This window comes from Narcine bancroftii, chromosome 3 (assembly GCF_036971445.1).
Source record: "Narcine bancroftii isolate sNarBan1 chromosome 3, sNarBan1.hap1, whole genome shotgun sequence".
NCBI lineage: Eukaryota > Metazoa > Chordata > Chondrichthyes > Torpediniformes > Narcinidae > Narcine > Narcine bancroftii.
Window position 1 is genome coordinate 140,268,177 of NC_091471.1, and position 22,892 is coordinate 140,291,068.

General features: G+C 38.8%; 1 protein-coding gene across 1 annotated transcript in view; it reads left to right on the forward strand.

The window, feature by feature from the left end:
- The first annotated feature begins 1,193 nt into the window (after nt 1–1,193).
- LOC138756714 (uncharacterized) overlaps nt 1,194–22,892 on the forward strand; it is a 75,715-nt gene continuing 54,016 nt past the window's right edge. Inside the window, exons 1-3 of the mRNA XM_069923104.1 lie at nt 1,194–1,354; nt 1,698–2,107; nt 19,417–19,487. Of these exons, the coding sequence (XP_069779205.1) occupies nt 1,194–1,354; nt 1,698–2,107; nt 19,417–19,487 (642 nt within the window). The remainder of the gene's footprint in view (nt 1,355–1,697; nt 2,108–19,416; nt 19,488–22,892) is intronic.

A 22,892-nucleotide genomic window follows, 5' to 3' on the forward strand; every position in this document is an offset into this window, starting at 1 on the left:
CCTTTCTGGTGATAGGCAATCAAATGTTTTGTCTTACTTAGTTTACTGAGCTGACAAAGAATTGTTGGAGGAACTCAACAGGTTAAGCAGCATCCATGGATGGAAATGATCAGTCAACAAATCATCAAAGGGTATGGGCCCTTTATCAAAATATCTATCAAACTGGATAATATATGTGCAGAAAATCTTGTTAATTTGAATGGCTTGATAAAGGATCCAAACCAGAAAAATTTAAAAATAGAGCATTACAGCATAGTACAGACCTTTCAGCACATGATGTTGTGTCGACCTATGTCAACCTCCTCTCCACAACAATCCAATCCTGCCCCACCTCACACCCTTATCTTCCTTACTGCGCCACCACAAACCTTTCAGAACTAACCCCAGAACCAGCTCCAGTCACATTTTACCTTTCCCTCAAGTCATGCTGTACTGGCTTTATGATTCTTCTGTTATATGTCAGTGTCCACCAATCAATCTAAATTCATCCCCTCTATTCCTAATACTCCTAGCATTGAAATAGACACATTTCAACCCCTCTAACTGGCTACATTTATGTTTTGTCCCCCTTACCTGTCCTTCCCCACCAACTCAGAACACATACGATCATGCTTTTGTCCTTCTACCCAAATCTCTGCCCTTACATTCTAAATGGACTTCAGAATCAGACAATAAGCAGGCTAAATGAACGTTATCTCCTGTCAGCACTGGGTATAATGATATTAATTATATACACACACGCACAGAGAGAGAGAGATTTAGACAATATATGCAAAAAAATGTCCTTATGACTTCAAATTTCTTTTGTTGATGAAACCAAGTATCATTCTATAAAAAAAAATTCAGGCTGAAGAGTTGGGACCAATCCACTGCCGTTTGTGGAGTTGCCAGTCACCGGGAGAGGGCGGTTCTGGTGACCCTTCCCTGCTCCCACTAGTGAGATGAAAAGGTGCAATATTCCACTTCAGAACTCTCCAGGAGTCATGTTAACACGGTCAGCACATTGTTTTCATGGATCTAAATCAGGATTCCGGGGATGCAATGGTTTCGGGCCGCTTGCACCTACTTCTGAAGGGGACTGCCCCAGTGGGAACATTGGTCAGGCACATGGAGGTGGGCAGTGACGGCAAATGGAGGCGGGGTCGGCCTGAGTCGTCAGGAGGTGCACACCTAGGCCAAGTTCAGTACCCGACATGGGGATAGCTCCTCGTCCTTCCTCTCCCTCCGGCCTCGGAGCTCAGCATCAAGAGTCGCGAAGAACACGGAGCGACGGCAAAGCACAACTTGCAGACGGTGCTCAAAACCTGGAACCTGGACACAGCTGGCAACACACTGCTCCTACTCTGGTAACGGGGTGAGTCCACCTGCTCATTGCGTTGCTTTCAAATAAAGCTTGTTCCCTTTTCCTCATTTACACTTTTCCTTCTTCAGTTCGGTTTTTTAATTTATCTTAATTATTGTTCTCGCCTGCAAGGGCTTCCAGACCACGACCTTCATGAAAGTATAATGTGATCATAGCGAGGTGCACTCGAGTTTGGAGAAAAGTCGCGTATGCAGAAAGTTTATTAATAAATAAACCAGGTCAATCTGCAGTTTCAATGACTTAAATGCCTGGAGTTAAAACTATTTTCCTTCTATTATAAAAGTTGCATTTATTAACATTAAAATTATTGAAGACATTTTTGTTTTATTTATAGAAATTTGACAGAACTGCAGAAATTAGTTGAGTTAGAAGAAATGCAAGTTCGAAGTGAGTACGACGAGAAAGGGCACACTCTTGTCCACTGGGCCGCTCTCACAAGATCCATATCTCTCTTAGAGAGTTATTTGGTAGACTTGGGGCTTCCTGTGAATCTCCCCAGCCGCTCTGAACCGGTGCAGCGACCTATTCATTGGGCAGCGGTCAAAGGACACGTCACTATCATAGACCTATTGCTACAAGCTGGCGTTTCGCTGGATGAGAGGGATCAGAGAGGATGCACCCCGCTGATATTAGCTTCGCAGTACGGACACATTGCCCTCTGTTGCTACCTGATAGGGAAGGGAGCCAGTCTCCAAGCCTGTGACCGCCAAGGAGACAATGCATTACACTGGGCGGCATCTCAAGGTGAGGTATAACAGTTTTTGTCTGCGATACACACGGCTATAGTATGTGGTTTTTCCTTGTGTAAACCTCTCCTTGTACTCTGGGAAAATATGGTTACCAATCCTAGTGAAGTTTGATTAATAGTTAAATTGATTTATTAATAATTTTCAAGACAGCCTTAAGAGGAATGTTATGTCAATCGGGGAGCATTACAATTAATCATCAGAAGGACTGAATTACATTTTTTACTCATGGATAATCAATAGACAGTCATTTATCTTGGTATGTTCTTTTATCTGCATGTAAATGTCGATGTGTTCCTTTATAGTTCTTAATTTAAAAGTATGACCTGGATTTGATGAGATGTGAATGTATTGTTTGAGATGTTTGTTCCACATTGAGTGGCTTATAAAGGATAGCCAACATGTTTATGCCTCAATTATGCACTTTTTAATAACTTAATAACATGTAATTGGGGGCAAGGAGCATTTTATTCACAGTTGCATGGACTGGATTCATAGTCAGACAGTGAGGCAACAGCCCCTTTGGCCCAATTTGCCCACGCCAATGAAAATATTCCACCCACACTAGTCTCCCTTACCTACATAGAGAGGCCCATATCTCTCTAAACCCATCCTATCCATGTATCCATTCAATTTTTTTCTTAAGCATCCCAGTAGTACCTGCCCCAACCACCCCTGGCAGCCCATTCCACCACTCACCAACCTTTGTGGGTTTTATTTTAAAAGTCTTGGGTTCCTATTAGATCACTTGCCCCCACCTCACCTTTACCTTAAACTTATGGCTTCTCATTGTTGATTTTCCCCTATTCTGAGCAAAAGACTCTCTTCATTTATCCAATCTATTCCTCTCATGAAATTGTATTACCTCTGAAATCACACCTTATCCTCCTGCACTCCAAGGAAGAAAACCTTGCCTGCTCAGCTTCTCCCTATCGCTCAGGCCCCCCCTGAGTCCTGGCAACATCTTCAGAAATCTTCTCACCAGCTTGACAATATCTTTCCTATAGCACAGTGACCAAAGAGTTGATTTTTGGGTTGTAATTTTTTTTTAACAAACTTTCAGAGCTGACTTGCCAGGTCATGGGTGGAATGTCAGACAAATGGGAAAACAAGTGGTTTTCCTTCTGCACATAAAATGGAATAATGAAAATTAAGGGCAGAAAGTATATCTGGTGAAAGAAGAAATAAAAACCATATGATTTTTTTTTTAAAAAACAGAGCAAGATTGATGGAATGGGGGATTTTCTCTTTGGAGTGACTAAGGAGACTCAATAGAAATACATAATATTATGAGAGTCATCAATAGGGTTATCAGCCAGTCCAGTAGCCAGTACCAGAGCACACCTGTTTAAGGTGAGTGGAGGAAAGTTTAGGGGTGATGTCACAGATAAGTTTTTTTTTTAACACAGTCCTGGGTGCCAGAAATGCATTGGTGGTGGAGGCAGGTTCAAAAGGAACATGTAAAAGACTCTTGGATAGGTGCATGAATGTAAGAAAAAATTGAGGGTTATGTTAGGGAAGGATTGAATTGCTGTGGAGTAGGTTTATATAAGTCAGCACAACGTTGTTGGCTGAAAAACATATTCCATTCTGTAATGTTCTGTGTTCACTTCTACTTGAAACCTCAAGATCCAAAGCCATGCTAGGGTTCAGTCTTAAATTTGTTTACAAATTATTTCCTGCTGCTTCCTCTCAGAGCAGGGCGACATCATTAGACAACTTGTATGGACATTATAGTTGCCAGGACTGGAATACTGTAGACCTCTGCAATCAATGCTTATATATAAACTGAGAAACCTATATGTACCATAAGACTATCAGTCCACATTGAAAAGTGGCAGCTCACCTGGAAATTTAATAACAATATTAAAGTGATTGATCAGAGTCAACACAAATTAATTAAAGAGAAAATATTTCTGACAGATCTATTGGAATTCCTTTGAGATGTATCTAGTAGAGTAGAAGAGGGGAACTAATGAACATGGTGTGTTTGGATTTCAATAGGCTTTTGACAAGAACCATATAAGAGGTTGGTTATAGAGCACATGGAATTGGGGTAATGTTCAAACATGGCTTATTTAATAGATAGAAAGCAGAGTGGTAATTAACTTTTTCTTGGGTTGGCAGGCTGTGACTAGTGCAGTACTGCAGAGATCTGCTATTGGGCCCCAACTGTTCACAATCTATATATCATCAATTTGGTTGAGAGAACCAAATGTAATATTTTTAAGTTTGCTGATGACATAAAACCAAGTTTAAATCCAAGAGGTGATGAGCATATAAAGAAGCTTGTTGGTGAGTGGGCAACTACAGAGCTCAAGTGGAATGCAAAACAAAATTGAAATTGTCCACTTGTGTAGAAAAAAGCAATGATGCTGAGTATGTTTTAACATCTCACCTTTTAATATTCCAAGAGATTGGGCATCCTTGTTCACTGGTTACTAAAAGTTAACATCTGAGTCCTTCAGCCAGTAAGAAGGCCAAATGGTATGTTGGACTTCCTTGTGTAAGGATTTCAGTACAAGAGTAAAACGTCATTACTACCATCATGTGGTGAAACACAAACACTGTGGATGCTGGAATCTTGAGCAAACCCTCAGATGCTGGAAGAATTCAATAGCTAATAGGCAGTGTCCTTGGGTAGAAATGGTCAGTCAACATTTTGGGACAAGGCCTTTATCAAACCTGAATTTAGAAGTGGGTGATATTACGTATATGAAGGGGGATTGAAACTGGGGAGATGCAAAGTGATTATATGGTATTGGAAAGAAGATGGTGAGGTAGAGAAATAGGGAGAGGGAAAGACTGGGGCAGGGGTGGGGGGAAAGGAATTGGAGGAAAATTAAGAATAGCAGTAGCTAAAGAAGAGGTAAAAGCAGTGGATCAGATAGAGGTTGGGGGTTATTGGAAATTAGAAACATCGATATTCATGCTGTTTGGTTTAAGAATGTCCTTAAATTTATGTTTGACCTCACATTAACAATAGATTAGGCCAAGGACATCCATAGCAGTGTGGGAACAGTGAAAGGACTTAAAATGGTTGGCTGTGGGAAGGTTAAGCTTAGACCCACAACTGTAAGAGTTTGGCAAAGCAGTCACCCAATTGGTGTTTGATCTATCTCACTTATATTTAAAGGAGACCACAATGAATGCAATAGATTAGGTTGGATGATGTGCAAATAAAGTTCTGCCTCATCTGGTAGATCTATTTGTGGTCCTGGCTGGAAGTGAAGGGGAGATGTAGGGACAAGTTTTGTCCTTTCTGCAGTTAAAATGCAAAGTGTCTGAAGAGGCAGTGGGGAGAGATGAGTGGTCCAGAGAGACTTGGAGAGACAGATCCTTGTGACGGGAAGAGGAATAGGAAGAGGCAGTGGGATAAGAAATGAAGAAAATACAGCATAGATTTTTAGAAGCATGAGAATTTACAAAATTGTATTATATAAAATTCTTAGAGGGCTCAAAAGAGCAAGTGTAGGGAAGATGTTTTTCACCAGGCCTTAAAATTAAATCACTCTTAAAATTAGGTATGAATCCATTCAAAAGAAGAGAAAGAAATATACTTGGCATTGTCTAAGATAAAGGTATGTGGAGGCTCTAATTATTGATTCCATTCAAAGCTGAGATTGATTTCTGAATATTAAATTACTCTAGGGATATGGCAGGAAAATTTTGCTTGAGATATTGATCTTGCTGATTGGCAGACCAAACTCTAGAAGTTAAAATGCCATCTCCAGCTTCTATTATTTATGTTGGATGATAAAAGTCAAACAAAATTTACAAAAACAAGTGTTTCTATTTTCTTGAGGTTTAGTAAAATGTATTGAATGTTTCAGAAGTGTTCTTGTTTGATTGGTAAGCATCTTATTATTTTGTAACCATATAACCATATACAGCACAGAACAGGCCAGTTTGGCCCGACTTGTCCATGCCAGAACAAATCCCCACACTCCTAGTCCCACTGACCAGCACCTGGTCCATACCCCTTGTGATAGTACAGATCTATCACCAATGTATATAGTGTATATAGTTACAGTATCTAGACTGTGCTTACAGCGATTGGCTGAGAGCTTAGCCACACCTACTGTTTGGGCCTTAAAGGGTTGTGTCCCTAGCTAGGTCGGATCATTCCGGACTGGTCGGCCACCTGTGAAGAGCTCCTGTCTTTTGCTAATAAAAGCCTTGGTTTGGATCAACAAGTCTTTGATTCTTTCGACAAGCTCTACACCCCTCCAATCCTCTCCCCTCCAGTCTTCCCTCAAATGTAAATAACGTCCTTGCTTTAACCACTTCTGCCGTAAGCTTATTCCACATCCCAACCACCTTTTGCGTGAAGAAATTTCCCCTCGTGTTCCCCTTATAATTTTCCCCCTGCATTCTCAAACCATGGCCTCTGGTTTGAATATCCCCCACTCTTTCTTGAAAAAGCCTATCCACGTTGACTCTCTCTGTCCCTTTTAAAATCTTGAACACCTCCATCAAATCCCCCCTCAATCTTCTATGCTCCAGATCTGCTCAACCTTTCTCTGTAACTCAAACCCTGACATCCTGTCAACATTCTCGTGAACCTTCTCTGCACTCTCTCTATTTTGTTTGTATCCTTCCTATAATTCTGTGACCCAAAACTGAACACGGTATTCCAAACTTTGGCCTCACCAATGCTTTGTACAATTTCATCATGACATCCCAACTCTTGAATTCAATACTCCGATTTATGAAGGCCAACATTCCAAATGCCTTCTTCACCACTCTATCTACCTGAGTATCAACTTTGAGGGTATTATTTACCATAACTCCTAAATCCCTTTGTGGCTCTGCACTCCTCAATTGTCTACCATTCAATGTATATGACCTATTTAGATTTGCCTTTCCAAAATGCAACACTTCACACTTATCCGTATTAAATTCCATCAGCCATTTCTCAGCCCACTCCTCTAGCTTTCCTATATCTCTTTTTAAGCTACGGTAATCTTCCTCACTGCCCACAATACCACCAATCTTTGTATCATCTGCAAACTTACTTATCCAATTCTCCACCCCTACATCCAGATCGTTAATATATATAAACAAATAATAGTGGACCCAGGACCGATCCCTGAGCAACTCCACTAGTCACCGGCCTCCAATTTTAATTTGGCCTCTGCTGTAAATATTTCAGATCAAAACATTTTGTGCACGTGAATTACTTAGTTATCACCCAGACCACAGTTCTGGAGCAGGGTTTGGGAAGAAAATTAGTTAAGTGACTATGTTTGGTAAATAGTATGTTAGTCTGAACCTTTTTGCACTCATACTATTTAATTATCATAGACTGTAATCCTGGAGCAAGACTTGGGGAAGGGAATTATTTCAGTGACTGTCTTTTGAAATTGTCTTTTTATTAAAAAAAACTTGACCTTGTAAATAAGATTGTCATGTAGAACATATCAAATGTTGGCCTGATCCAATTTTGCATCATATACAAATATCCAGTAGACAGCCAGTCTGAGGTTGGAAGTTGCAAAATGGGGAGGTTACTTCAGAGTTTATGCATACGTTTAATGGGACAACTGATCTATATAGTATGGTGTCTATCATTCAGTAATTGGAAAGATTATGGCAATTCACTCTCACATTAAATGATAGTGAAACTTTTTTGGGCAGAGAAAAGTAAATTTCCAGTATTTGCACATAAATTATAATAGAAAATGTTGGAAACACTCCAGATCAAACAACATTTGACAGACAGCAAACAGAAAATAGGAATAAGTAGGTCTTTTCAAAGATGTTGAGCAATATCTAGTAGGGTATGACAAGGATCATTTCTTGGGGCCTCAGCAGTTCATGGAATGTATGGTTTGGATGTGGAAACAAAATTTCAAATGTCAAAGATTCCCAATGACAACAAACTGGTCCGGTCTGAATTGTGAAGAGAGTGCAGAAACTTCAAGATAACTTGGACTGAGTGAGTAGGCAGAAACGGCGGATATCCTATAATGTGGAGAAGTGAGACGATAGCACTTGAACAGAGTGGTGATGCATTAAGTAAATTGTGTTCGATTGGAGAATGTGGATGTGTTTGGTGTTCTTCTACACTTTTCACTGAAGGAAGCATGAAATAAAAAACAAATGACATGTTGACCTTGCAAGAATTTTTGAGTACAGGAGCAAAGCTATCTTGCCACAACTTTGCACAACCTTGGTGAGATCATCCTTAGAGTGTTGTGCAGTTTAACCTGTTGACCTAGGAAAGGATATATTTGCCATAGAAAGAGTGCATCAAGATTCACCAGGCAGATTCCTGGTATTGGCTGCCACGTGAAGAAATTAGGTCAACCAGGTTTGTATTCAGAGGTAAAACACAGAATTCTGTTGACACTGTGGTTAAGTGAAAAAAACACACAATTGCTGGAGAAACTCAGCAGGTCAAACAGTGCCTTTATTTAAGTGGGAAAAAAAACACACAAATGCTAGAATTTAAGTAAAATAACCTTGATGAAGGGCTCAAGCCCAAAATGCTGCACTTGTTGCCTTATCCAAGTCTTCACCCTATTTCAATACTATTGAAGCCATATAATCTTAGTTTATTAGTAACCTTGTAATCATAAATATTGAATGTAATAATTTTTTTTTAATTGAGGTATTACACTTCAGCCCAGATCAGTTGTTTTATAAATTCAAAGCTCATGAATAATCATGTCCAACCTGAAAATAATATGATAGTGAATGAAGCTGAAAATATTTGACCGTGCTTTTATGTTCCAAGGCATTGATATTTAACAGTGCTATTTATTTCCCTGTTTTCTCAAACAATGCACGAGATCCACATGTTCATGTTTAAGATGATGTGAATTGGTTTCCAGTAACTTTCTCCCTCAGTCGTTCGTTATTTGTACTTGCATAGCAAGTTATTTAATAACCAGAATTTGCATCCGATCAAGAAAAAGTATGTTACTGAAATGATGTGATGTGATGCAAAATGAGTCATCTGAGGACCTACACTTCTTGGAATGTTCCTTCCAACAATATAAAATTAATTCAAAATAAATTAAAGTGACATAGGTTATACATTGCCCAACTTTTCCTGTGCACTACCTTTTCCTTTATTACTGTAATCTACTGCACATTAGTGCAATTTTTAGTTCCATATCTATTTCATGCGCATTAAAATAACTCATAATGCGATCCATAAGAATCACTATGGCCATCAAAATGTGCCTACAGTTTTTTCCTCTTCTAAAGCATTTGAGACCCAAAGAAAGAACTGCTGCACTTGTAGCATCCTGTGACTGGGCCCTAACATTATAATATGGGATGAAAGAAAAGAAATGCTTATCACATTTATCTGAAATTTTAATGAAGGTATGATCCGATGTCAAGTATAAATATATCTTGGATGAAGAAAAAATATTGAGTGGAACTCCAACAAAGCCACCTAGTATTAAACAGGAAGAGACATAATAACAATGATTATTTTATAACCTTTAAGCAGCCTGCCTTAGAAACAAGACAGATTACAGACAGGACACTGCCGATAGTGGAATCCGAAGCTGAAGAAAATCTGCTGGGGGAACTCAACGGGACAAGCAGTGGGAGATTAGAATGGTCGACATTTCAAGCTGAACCTCATTATTGAGACTATCTCAATAAAATCTCGAAACTTCACCCATTCTTCTTCTCCCATTGATGCCACCTGATCTGCTCAGTTCTTCCATGAGATTTTGTTTAGCTTTGGTAGCAATACTGCCTGGCTTCCTGTGTACTGAGTATTTTTAGGAAAGCTCAAGCCTACAAAGTACAGTACAGGATCTTGTCCAGTATATTTAACTACTTTTACTAGTCTGCATTTACCAGAAACATAACTTCCTGTGCTGGCCTCAAATCATCAATTTGGACACCTGATACCTCCAAATATAATTTGCAGATGTGTCTGCTGCCTCTGAGGCTTAATCGAATATATTATGGCCTTGACATCATAGCTTACAAAGAAATATGTACAGTTATTTCTTTGGGATTTGTGAAGGGACACCAGTTCCGGATGCAATTTCATCTGATTAATTTGACCTTTGCTGTGGTTTGCACCCTCTCCACATGAATCTGAACATATTGGAGAATACTTAAATTGCTGCAGAAATTGCCACCTGGCACCCAGTAACAGTAACATGGTACAGGGACTTTCAAGAAATGTTTGCAAGTGAACCTGGTAATAGATGAGAACAAATTTCTTCCTTATTTTCAGAAAGCTATGTAGGATTGGGGTCACACATCATGCTGACTTTATGATAGATCACTATTCCTTCATCTTTGCTGGGTAAGAATCCTTCAATATTCTCCCATCTCAATATGATAGAAACTCAGCTGGTCTGGTCACATAAATTACGGAGCTGCAAAAACAATTCCGAGATGGTGTATCCTGCAATAAGTGGCTGCTCTCTTGTCACCCTAAGGCCTTCCATTATCTACCATTCTGGAATGTGATGAAATGCAGACTGTTCCTGGGTTATGTAAGAGTTCCATTTCCTGAGAAAGCCAATTTCTCTGTCAGAAAAGGCTCTTTTCCATAGTAACTTATTTTGCATTGCTCTACATATAGTTGCAATATTTCTTTGATTTCATACATTGAATAGAACAGTACAGCACAATACATGCCTTTCAGCCCACAATATTGTGCTGACCTATGTAAACCCTACATAGAACCTTTTTTCTTGCATCCATGTGCTTTTGAATGTCCCTTTTGTACCAGCGTTCACCACCACTCCGACAATGCATTCCAGGCACCCACCTTGCTATGGGGGACATAAATTTGCCTCTGACATCTCCCTTAAACATTCCTTGACACACCTTAAACAGAGGTCATCTGGTATTTGTTATTGTCACTGTGGGGGAAAAAGGCAGTCACCCTACCTGAACCCCTTGTAATCTTAATTACAAATTATGATACCTCTTGTACTTCATTACTCCAAAACAAAAATCCCTAGCTCTGTCAACCTTGCTTCATGTGTTCTCCAATCCAGGTAATATTCTGGTAAATCTCTTTTGCCACTCTCCAAAGTATCTGTATTCTTCCTCTAATGAGGTGACTAGAATAATCACCGTAACATTACCCATGGTTAAACTACAGAATATACATTTAATCTAGTCATTAATGACTACAGTAAAACCTCATTAGAACACGGTAGTTGGGGTCCAAGATTTCATACCGCGTTACAGCCAAGTCGCGGAACAGATGCATAAATGTCAGAGTGCCCCACACCCCATTGCATTCTAACGAGGTTTCAGTGTATAATTAAATATTCTTGTTAGTTGCTTGAAAATTGCTTTAAAATATATGAGAGAGTTTATGTAAAGTCTGATTTCTGTAAGTCATATTATTTGTAACCTAGGAAGCCCTGTACTCCACTATCCTGGATGAGTTCAGCAGAATAACTTTCAAGAAGGTCCACACCATACAGAAAAATGTACCTACTTGATTTGTATCTCATCATGCATCTGAAACCTTCATTTCCCCACCATCAGTACATTGTATCTGCAGTGTATACCATCTGCAAAATGCATTTCAATTACTTGCCCACACTCCTTCCAAACCTGCAGTCTCTACTGGCAATAAAAGCAAAGACTGTATCCATATCGGACCACCACAATTTTCAGTTTCCTCTCCAAGTCATCCATTATCAAACATATCCCCAAACTCTCTACCTCATCGTACCATGGGAGTATTTTAATCAGTGATTCAGGAAATGGATCTCTCCCAACACTAGGACAGTGAACAGTGGGCAATAAATGTAAAGCTTACCTGCAGTAACCAGATCTCAAAAATTAATCAAAATAAATTAATTTAAAAACTGACTAAAAGAGCTTCTATGGATGCATAAAAGGAAAAGACCAGGAAGGACAAATGTGGAACATCCCTTACAAGCAGAGACCAGAGAATTTCAAATGACAATAGCTTATCCATCGCAGTCAACTTTTGTTGGGAATACAATATTTAGGAAAATATTGAAATCGATGAGGGGGACGTGCTGGATGATGGCACCATCATTTACATAAGTTTTTACAGGACAGCACAGTTGACATAGCGATTAGTGCAACACCTTTGCAGTGCCAGCAATCAGAATTTGTGTTCTAATCCTGCGCTGTCTGAAAGGAGTTTGTACTGTGAAAGAATAAGTTTAACGAATATGCTTAACAAAGGGTTAATGAATTAGGTGAGAAAATACAGTAGCTGCCTTGTAACATGGTGGGAATGTAATTGCCTTCTAACATGCCTTTCCCTTTGCTGTTTTCTTTCTTTCTTTCTTTGGCTTGGCTTCGCGGACGAAGATTTATGGAGGGGTAATGTCCACGTAAGCTGCAGGCTCGTTTGTGGCTGACAAGTCCGATGTGGGACAGGCAGACACGGTTGCAGCGGTTGCAAGGGAAAATTGGTTGGTTGGGTGTTGGGTGTTGGGTTTTTCCTCCTTTGTCTTTTGTCAGTGAGGTGGGCTCTGTGGTCTTCTTCAAAGGAGGTTGCCTCCTGCCGAACTGTGAGGTGCCAAGATGCACGGTTTGAGGCGATATCAGCCCACTGGTGGTGGTCAATGGGGCAGACACCAAGAGATTTCTTTAGGCAGTCCTTGTACCTCTTTGGTGCACCTCTGTCTCGGTGGCCAGTGGAGAGCTCACCATAGAACATGATCGTGGGAAGGCGATGGTCCTCCATTCTGGAGACATGACCTTGACATTTCCCAGAGGTCTGTAGACCCCACAGGGAACATTTTGTGTAAAAACAAGAATCAGCAGCTGTGTGAAACTTGTAGGGTCTCTCGCAGACCCTTGCCCAAAGGTGTAAAGTGGCATGAAAGCACTGTATGCTTTGAGTCTCAGTGTAGAGAGCGAGTTGCTGAACTTTCTTTGTAGCCCTGACTCCCACTAGTGTTCTTAAAGAAACTGTGGTACACTTGATTGGTTCTGCTGTTCATTTTGTTACAGCATGGGTTGACTTTCACAGTATGTTCTCCTTGTGTCTGCATGGATTTTCCCTGGGGGACTCTGGTTTCTTCCCACTGTTCGAAAGGTACTGGGGGTGTAGGTTAATTCAGTGTGAATGGGTGGCACAGACTTGTGGGATGAAATGGCTGCTACCGTGCAATATGTCTAATTTTTTTAAGAATTCTAAATGTGGATTAGTAGCATTTTAATGCAGAACAAGTGGAAACTAGAAGTACTGTGTAAGAGGGTGTTAAAAATTGGACTAACTTATAAAAAAGCAAGAGATGCCAAATGCTGTAATCTGAAGCAAAATCCTGCTGGAGGAGCTCATCAGGTCAGGCCACACTAAGGATCCAGGGATGTTGATCAATGTTTTAGGTCAAGACCCTGCATCAGTTTATCTTTTGCTGTAATAAAGCCAGGTCAGGCTAAGCTGGAGATGACTGAGTGGAAACCCAGTTAACTGTCATCGATGAATAATGGATGGCTTTGATAACTCTTGTCACATTTTCTTGAGAATCTGATGGAGTTAGCTAACAAAAAGAACAAGGACACCCAGAGGTCTAAAAAGAAGAATCCATTGGTGTAACTTGCCTTCAAACTCCGTTCAAGGAAATAAAACACAAATAACTAATAATGGCATACATGGCAACATCTATAATTAGACAGACTTGAAGTCCTCAAGGTCACAAGCTTAGATAAAGTAATAGCTTCAATTCATCTGCTGGGTTTATTGACTCAGAGGCCCAGAGAATTTCCAAACATGGCAATTCTGAGGAAAAGTTTACAATTGGGAGATGTTGGAAATACAGGACAGACAGTATTTGTAAAGTTAACATTTCAGGTTGATGATCGTTCATCAGCTCAAAGTTGCAATTTCACTCCTCCATAAAATGTAGGCAAGTGAGATTAGCCCACATTGCCAATTTGGTCAGCATGATCTAGTTTTGGCTGAAAGGTAAAAAAGAAAGTATTTTTTTCCTTCCACAATCAAGAGCAAGGTTGTCTTCAAATCTTAATAATTTTTTCAATACTTTTTTTTTGCCAACACTTATTTAATATTTTCTGCATCTTTTTGTTCCAATGCCACCCATGTTCATCTTAGATTCTGATCCTGTCTGTCAGTGAATCAGTTACTGCCTTCAGCTCTTTCATAGAAATCCAGCTTCCTCCTTGTGCTCCAAAAACTAAACACTTCCCAGCTCTTTCCACCCATATGTGCTCATTTTTCTCTGACCCAGTCTGTTTTTAAAAACTCTTTATTTCAGTTTGAAATTCTGATAAACAGTTTTGATTTAAAATGTGAAATTTGTTTCACCCGCCTCAAGTGCTGACTAATGTGTAAAAATTATTTATATTTCCCTTGGTTTCAGATTTCCCAAAATTATGATATTTTGATTGAAGATTGTGAGTATTTTTCAATTTTTGTTCTGTTTTCTTGTGCACTATAGTACAGAAATATTCATGGAATCTTTCCTCTTCCAAATTAAATAATTGAAATATAATAGGTGCCAGTAAAGGGCACCTTGACTGCAATGCGCCGTTGTCTTACAGGGAATGCTTGCTCAGACATTGATACCATCCCTACATGTCCTCAGTGCTTGCACAAAATGAGCAACTGTGTGAAAGTTGTTACATTGAATACCCTGCATTTGGTGTAAAATGGTCTTCACACCTAACTACCACCAAGTGTACAGACTTAATGTAATAATAATGTGACCCAAACTAATAGTTCCCTGAGGTAAATGTTAGCAGTAAAATTTTACTTGGGGTGTTTTTGGTTAATTTTTTTATTAATATTCCAATCTCTGTAAACACATTCATAACATGTAGCCTTGTATGTAGAAATTTAATTGGATTTTTCTGTTGACTATAATAGAGAATTGTAAAGTAAAAAACACCATCAACAAATATAAAAATGACTATTTTCTGCATCATGTATATTGAATCTTCCATGTACCTACTCTGCATGTGCTGAGCACCAAGTGGTGCCGCCAGTCTCATTTGATTACTCTGTTACCTCCTATCATGTTGGTCTGCACACCTGAATAAACAGAAGCATTGAGGGCTGTAAAATCAGAGCTCAACAGATGAATGCTGGCTCGCTCATGACAGACACCATTATTGTCACCTTTGTTGTATTGTTGGGGTCAGCTGAGCTCTGATTCATTTGAGGGGTTCTATTTTTTTTGAGGAATTTTTTTGGAAGATCCTCTTCCAAACTGCTACATGTGCTCCCATGTCCACATCCGCATTCTTTCAATCACCTTAACCCATATAATTAAATTCAGTGGTACTTGCAGTGGAGTATCATCCATTTAGTAGTTCCTACCACTTTGTCACATAATGAAGCTTAATTCATGTGGTCCCATGCATACAACTTTCAAAGCTACACAGAATTAATATGTGCAACCTTGCACAAGTCAATAAACTGTTCCAGTATCAAGTATGAAGTCTTGGTCTGCCTGTGGTGATGTACATCATTCTGCAAAAGCCCCCAAAGTAACTAATGCAGGCTTGCCCCACAGCATCAGATTTGTATATTTTTCCCAAGAAAGTTAATATCTGAACCTTGGTGTCTTATCAAGAAGATGTCTTTGTGCCAGAGATAATCAACCTCCTTATCCTCTCAGCTTTCTATGCACATTGACCGTTGGCAGTCCCATCTTTGTCCAGATTCACATTCATGCCAAGAATCAGTCCTTGGTTCCTGTTTTTTTTTCTCCCATATGCACCAACATTCAAAAGCATGATCTTAAACACAAGCTATCTTTAATTCACCTCAACTCTTTTTGACCATCTCCAATATTTCTAAATTCCCATTGTTCTTGTGTAATCTCCATTTTTCCCATTGTCACAGACCTTGTGTCGATCTGTTTCCTAGCCATTTATTCCAGCCCTCTGAGACAATTGAATTAAACCAAACCAGAACTGTTTATAACTTTGACGTCATATTTGACATGAGGATATGCTGCTGACCATGGATTTGCACCACAGCCAGTATCACACAATTTTCCCATTGCCTCAGCTCATCTGCAGCTGGATATTTTATCCTTGCAATTATTACTCACAGACTTGATGATTCTAGGGCTTTTCTCATTTATTCTATTAAATAATACTATCTAAAACTCTAGAATTTTACTTAATCAAAATATGGCTCTATTGTTTGATTTTTGGAAGTAAGCAATGTTCTAACTTTAAAATTCCCTTATTTTCAAATCTTTCTATAATTACAGCCTTTCTATTTTTCTAAACAACTTCAGCCTCACTTCTCCCTGAGATATCTTCATTATTCCAATTCTGGTGTATTGATTCTTCTTTTTCTTCTTTGGCTTGGCTTCGCGGACGAAGATTTATGGAGGGGGTAAAAGTCCACGTCAGCTGCAGGCTCGTTTGTGGCTGACAAGTCCGATGCGGGACAGGCAGACACGGTTGCAGTGGTTGCAGGGGAAAATTAGTTGGTTGGGGTTGGGTGTTGGGTTTTTCCTCCTTTGTCTTTTGTCAGTGAGGTGGGCAAACATAACTATACTGCAATTAGTGGCAATGCTTCAATTGCCAAAGCCAAAAGCTTTAAAACATATTTCATTCTTCCTTTATGATGTTAATCAAAATCAATCATTTGACATTGCTTTTGGCTGTTTGTCAAAAGATTTATTTTTGTACCTCAGAAATAATTTTCATTTTGTAACACACCTGTATGTGCTGTGAGACTTGCTGCTCATTTACCTACTGGATTATGTTGATTATCTTAAATCTATCTCTTGCCTTCTGACTATCTATTCTCCACCTCTTAAATCTTTTCAAGCCAATGTTTCAGTCTTTAGGAACAAAGATAGGCTGATATTTAATTGTACCAGTTCCGAAGAAGAACATGGTAACTTTCCTAAATGACATTGGACCAGTGGCTCTCTGAATCTGGTGTTAAAGCATATCAGCTCCTGTCTGAGCGGCAACATGGATCCATTCCACTTTGCCTACTGCAGCAACAGGTCGGCGGCCGATGCCATCTCACTAACTCTTCACAAAACCCTGGAACACCTGAACAGCAAAGATACATACATTAAGAGGCTCTTTATTGACTACAGTTCAATAGTCAATACCATCATCCCCTTAAAACTAATCAGCAAGCTCCAAGACCTGGCCTCAATGACCAATTGTGCAATAGGATCCTGCACTTTCTCGCCTTCAAATCACAATCAGCGTGGATTGGTGAGAACATCTCCTCCACAATCTTCATCTCCACCAGAGCACCCACAGGGATGCATTCTTAGCTCCCTGCTCCACATACTTTACACCTACAACTGTGAGGCTCAGTACAACTACAACACCATGATGATAACACCTTATTGTGGATGTTAGGAGGGGAAAACCAGAGGTATACAATCCAGTGATCATTGGGGGATTAATCAGGGGTGGAGAGAGTGAGCAAATTTAAATTCCTGGAGATCATCTTGGAGAGCCTGACCTGGACCCATCATATTAATGCCATCGTGAAGAAAGTATGTAAGCAGCTCTACTTCGTCAGGAGTTTGTGGCGGTTCAGTATGACATCAGAGACCTTAGCAAGTCTCTACAGTTGTGGGCTGGAAAGTGTGCTGCCTAGCTGCATCATGGCCTGGTACAGGAGTGATAATAGCTCTGAGTGGAAAGCCCTTTAGAGGTAGTGAATACAGCCCAATACATCGCAGGCAAAACACTTCCCACCATTGATAAAATTAACATGGAGTGCTGCCATAGGAGAGCAGCAGCACTCCTCAAGGATCCACACCACCCAGGTTATTCTCTATTTTTGTAACTGCCATCAAGAAAGAGGTCTAGGTGCCATAAGGCTCATACCACCAGCTTCAGGAACAGTTGCAATCCCTCTAGCAATAGACTCAATCAGAGATTCATTTAAGGATTCTTACTTTGCACATTATTATTGAATATTTATTTTCTGAATTGCACAGTAAGTCTGTTTGCACTTTGTTTACATTTCTCTTATGTATATCTTTTTTTTCTTCTTGAGTACAGTTCTTTGCACTACCTAGAAGTAGAAATTTTGCCTGGCATGCATGAGAAAAAAATCTTGGGGTTGTATATAATGTCATGAATGTACTCTGACAATAAATCTAAACTTTGAAAATAATTAATTGGCTTTTTAATTCACATTCCATACTGTGACAGAGTATATAGATATGTTTTTGGGGAGATAAATTGTGAAAGGTTTGTTAGAGTAGGTTACACACAAACATTTTAAAGCAGATTTTATTTGAAATACTGGAGCTCTGCTAATGCTAGACATATCGGGGCCTCACAGCTTTTGAAAGAGCTTTGAAGAGTGCTCAAGAGACTTCACTAATGGATTATTGTTTACAAAAGGTAACAGATGAAAGAGCTTGATGGATCCACATATTGTCTGGAGGAGAGCTTGCTGTTGTAAGAGGGTCATGTGGTTTTGCAAGCAGAGTGAGTAAAGCAGGCTTTTCATTCTGTCTCAGAGAGTGAGAGAGAGACACACACAGAGATGACTTGTTCAGTGTTGCAGACAGCAGCTGGGACTGGAACAGGACAAGCTGGCAAGTTGTTGGACAGCCCGTATGGACTGGTCGAAGCTCTTGTGGTTCATGCAAGAGGAGAGGACTGGCTGTCTAATGTTTCACATGGAATAAGTGAAACAAAAAGGAACTCTGTGGTGACCTGAAAGAAAGAGGTTATCATCGGGAGAACTCTGAAGGGGCAAGTTTCATCAGCAAGACACTGGAGTGGCTGATTAAAAAGGAATCAGTTGCGGATTTCATCGTACAACAAATCTCTATCTGAAAACCAACAAGAACGTTCCTGAGCGGTAACAGTTTACCTTTTGAGCACCAAAGCCTGGTGAACTTAATAAATGTTAAATTCTTTGCACAATATAAGAAATGTCTGCAACCAGTGAACTTGGAGGAATGAGAAGTGAGATTGGACTGTGAACCAAAGAACTGTTCTGAACTGACACATACATTACATACACATGTGCTTAGAATTAGAAGGGGGTTAAGTAAGTCAATAGAGTTAAGTTAAAGTGTGATTCTATTTTCATGTTTAACGATAATTAAAAGCAACTTTTGTTTAAGAAACCTTTTGTCTTGGTGAATATCTATTGCTGAGTTTTGGGGTCCTTTGGGCTCGTAACAGTACTATGGTGATTGCTAATGTAAAAACAAATATTTTACCATCTTAATGCTTCAAAGCACAGTGCAAGAATTGATATGGTTCCAGACAAAATCAATATCCAGTCATGCATTCTGAAATGAAACATCAGATGGAAATATGCAATAATAAATTGCTTGAAACATTTTTAACTTTTCTTCATTGACCCCTTTTGTTTTCTTCTTTGCTTAGGACACAGTGAGTTAACTCGCCTACTGGTATATTCTGGCTTTAATCCCAGGCAACAGGATGACTTTAATCAGGTAAGAACTGGTTAATCTTCCACGACCTTCCCTCCCCTAAATTTACTCCTTTCCTCTTCTGAAATTGCCTGGAAGCTGCAGAAATCCAAATTAATTTTACCCATCTCTGTCCCACAGTGTTCATGCCAATTCCAACATTTAAAGAATAGTCTTATCAATTAAAAAGGATAGCTACATATCATGGTTCTGTACTTAATAATTCTTTAGGATAGGGTTTCTCAACCAGGGGTGCGAGATAACATTTCAATTTTTTAAAATAAATCCATACTCCTTCAATTTGGATAATATGTCAGATGATGAAGAGCTGAAGGAAGATCTTATTGAACTGTGCACAAATCGTGTTCTTGAAATGCAGTTTGAAAGCAAAAGTTTGGAACAATACTTGTGTTCGGCAATAGACGTGTTTTCAAGACTTTGTGAAAAAGCACTAACTGTGCTCAACCCATTGGCGACGACAAACTTATGTGAGTCTGGATGTAGTTTCCTTTTGTCAATCAAGACAAAATCTAGAAATCGCTTGGGTGCACAGGCAGACATGCTGATTGCCATCAGCAACAAAGTGCCACGTTTTGAAAAACTCAAGCAATAAACAGGAACAAAAGAGTCATTAAATTTAAATTGGCTTATGAATATTTGAACATTAATTCTTTAATTTTTTTAAAGAAATTTCATGCATGGATGAAAATTTATTTTTTTTGTAGGGTTTATGCAACTTTTAATTTGTTGTAATATTTTTTCTTTTCCATATGTTTCATTTTTGTTTCTATATTATTAAAAATTGATTATACAAATTTGTTTTGGTCACCTTCACCTTTATTCTTAAATAAATTATTACTTTAAGGGGTGCGAGAACATACTAAAAATTTTTAGGGGTGCGGGGCATTAAAAAAGGTTGGGAACCACTGCTTTAGGAGGAAGACAGTTTTTAGCAGAAACTTGAATGCTTGAGTAATAAAATAAACACTGGATACTTATGAAAGATCATCTGAAATGTAAACAATTTTTTTCTTTCTACAGACTCTGCTTGAGCTACTGAATATTAGCACCATATTCATTTCAGGTTTAAAGCAATGCAGAATCTTGATTTTTAACACAAATAAACAATTCCTGGCATAGTAAAAATTCACATGTCTAGTGTAGGGGTAGGTGACTGTAAAATAGAGCTAAGAGTTTTGTCAACTAAATCTTAACATATTCAATGCAAAATATTACTGCTAACTAATTTTATTGAATTTATAGATTAATTTTGAGCATTAACACTATTCCTTTGAGTCAAAAGGTGGTGGGTTCAAGTGCCACTCCAAAGACATTATTACATCATTTAGGCAAACATTTCAGTGTAATGGTGCAGAAGTGATAGAATACTGGCATCAATTTTTCAATGCAGAAATCCTATTAGTTGACCTCCAAGAATGAAGTTTAGATATAATATGGCATCCTATGCATATGCCTCCATTGATATTGGAAGTTGTGGCCATCATGATACTGCGAAAGGAACTGGTATACCTGATCATGTTGATAATAAGGATATAATGAAGGCTGCTTTGCATGGCAATCAATGTACAAAGCTGATTTAATGCCATTAACCTTCAACAATGCAGCTAACACCAAGTACCAATTGGCATTCATCATCTAACATTTTGTAGCAGGAAGAACAACCCTGATCCATGTGGTTTAAATCACTTACAATGTGGTTGTTTCTGATTTACAAGATAATGCTTGATTTAGAATGCCATTTTTTTTTAAATTTCTGGACTTTTGGGCAGTTTGTGAGGTCTATAGAATTCAATAGCAACAGATTGTGTGACTTCACATTAAGCAGGGTCAATGTCCTCTATAATGTTTGGAACAACGACACTTTTGTTCCCTTATTTGCTCCTGTGCTCCACAGTTTTAAATTTGTAATCAACAATTCACGTGTTTAAAGTGCACATTCCAGGTTTTATTTCAAGATTGTGTGTATACTTTTTGGTTTGACCCTGTAGAAATTACAGTACTTTTTATACATAGTTCCCCCATTTCAGGACACCATAAAGTTAGACATTTGGCTTCACAGATGTTTGTGATTACTCGAGTATGTTTAATTATGGGGGGGTGTGGCCATACGAAGGACCTAGACAGATGTGTTTTGGTTGAGCTCTTTGTGAATAGATGGTAAAAACTTGAAAATAAAGATTTTCTTCATCAAAAATAGATAAAGATAGCACAAAGAAGCCAAGGCAACCAAGAACAAAGACTGAAGAAGCACCTATTCAACCAGGAAGTTTGGGTGAAAGTCCAAAAGGGAGTAGTGCAAAAATGGCAATAAATCTGGCAGAACTAGCTAAAAATGGGGAGTCAGGTATCTGATTCATAAGTGTTGAAACGATGATGAGAGATATGATGAATAAAGTGGCCAAAATAAGAGGTCATTGAAGACCTAATGGAAGGAATGGGCCAAGCAGAGGTTGAATTCACAAAAACGCATGAAAAACTTGAGGCTTGGAAAAAAAAAGCCAAAGAAAATTGTTTGGATAAACGAGTAATGCTTGACAAAATTTATCATATGGAAAATGACTGAGTTTTGCAATTACTGAATTATCAGACTGGAGGAAGAGACCTGGTGAAATATTTTCAAAACTTGATCCCACAAGTGTTGGGAGAAGACAAATTTGGAGAAAAACTGCATATTGAGAAAGTTCACCGAACACTTGGACCAAGAAGAACGGGCAACCAGAGATCAAAGTCAATTATGGTGAGACTTTTAAGTTATCGAGAATGGGAGATAATTCTGGTTGCAGCATACGATTACTCTAAACAGAATAATGGCCTGCCCGAGGTTGATCATGAAAAGGTAGTATTTTTTTCATGACTTTAGCCTGACCTTAAACAAAAAAGTATTTGAAGATGTGAAAAGACAATTGCGTGCTTAAAAACTTGAAATATTCAATGATATACCCCATGATTTTGAGGGTCAAAGTAGCAGAAGGGAACTGGAGATTTTTCAAGACCAAGAACAAGGTGGAAAATTTTCTGCGAAGTTTGTTTTAAAAAAAACTGATTTGGGTTGCCAAGGGAAAGATTGTGAAAAATATTTATAATGGAACTTAGTAAAAGTTTTTTTTTTAATTTTTGCTAAATCGTCTTGTATTTATTGTTTAAAAGTATGTATAGAAATGTTCAAGGAAAACTCAGTAAAAGGAAAAAAAAAGTCTGGGAAAAGTGGTAGAAGGGGGAGAGTGGTGCCTGAAAAGGAATTACAAAAAAAAATGGTGTGAAAGGGAGGGGTTCTTCTTCCTCAAGAGATTTCATGGGCAGTTTTCATGGATTATCAGAGCTCTACATGTATATCATCATCGAGGCAGGGACATTGTGTGTGTTTTTCTTAAACGGGAAGGATCTCTTTACTATTTAAAGAGTCAGAGA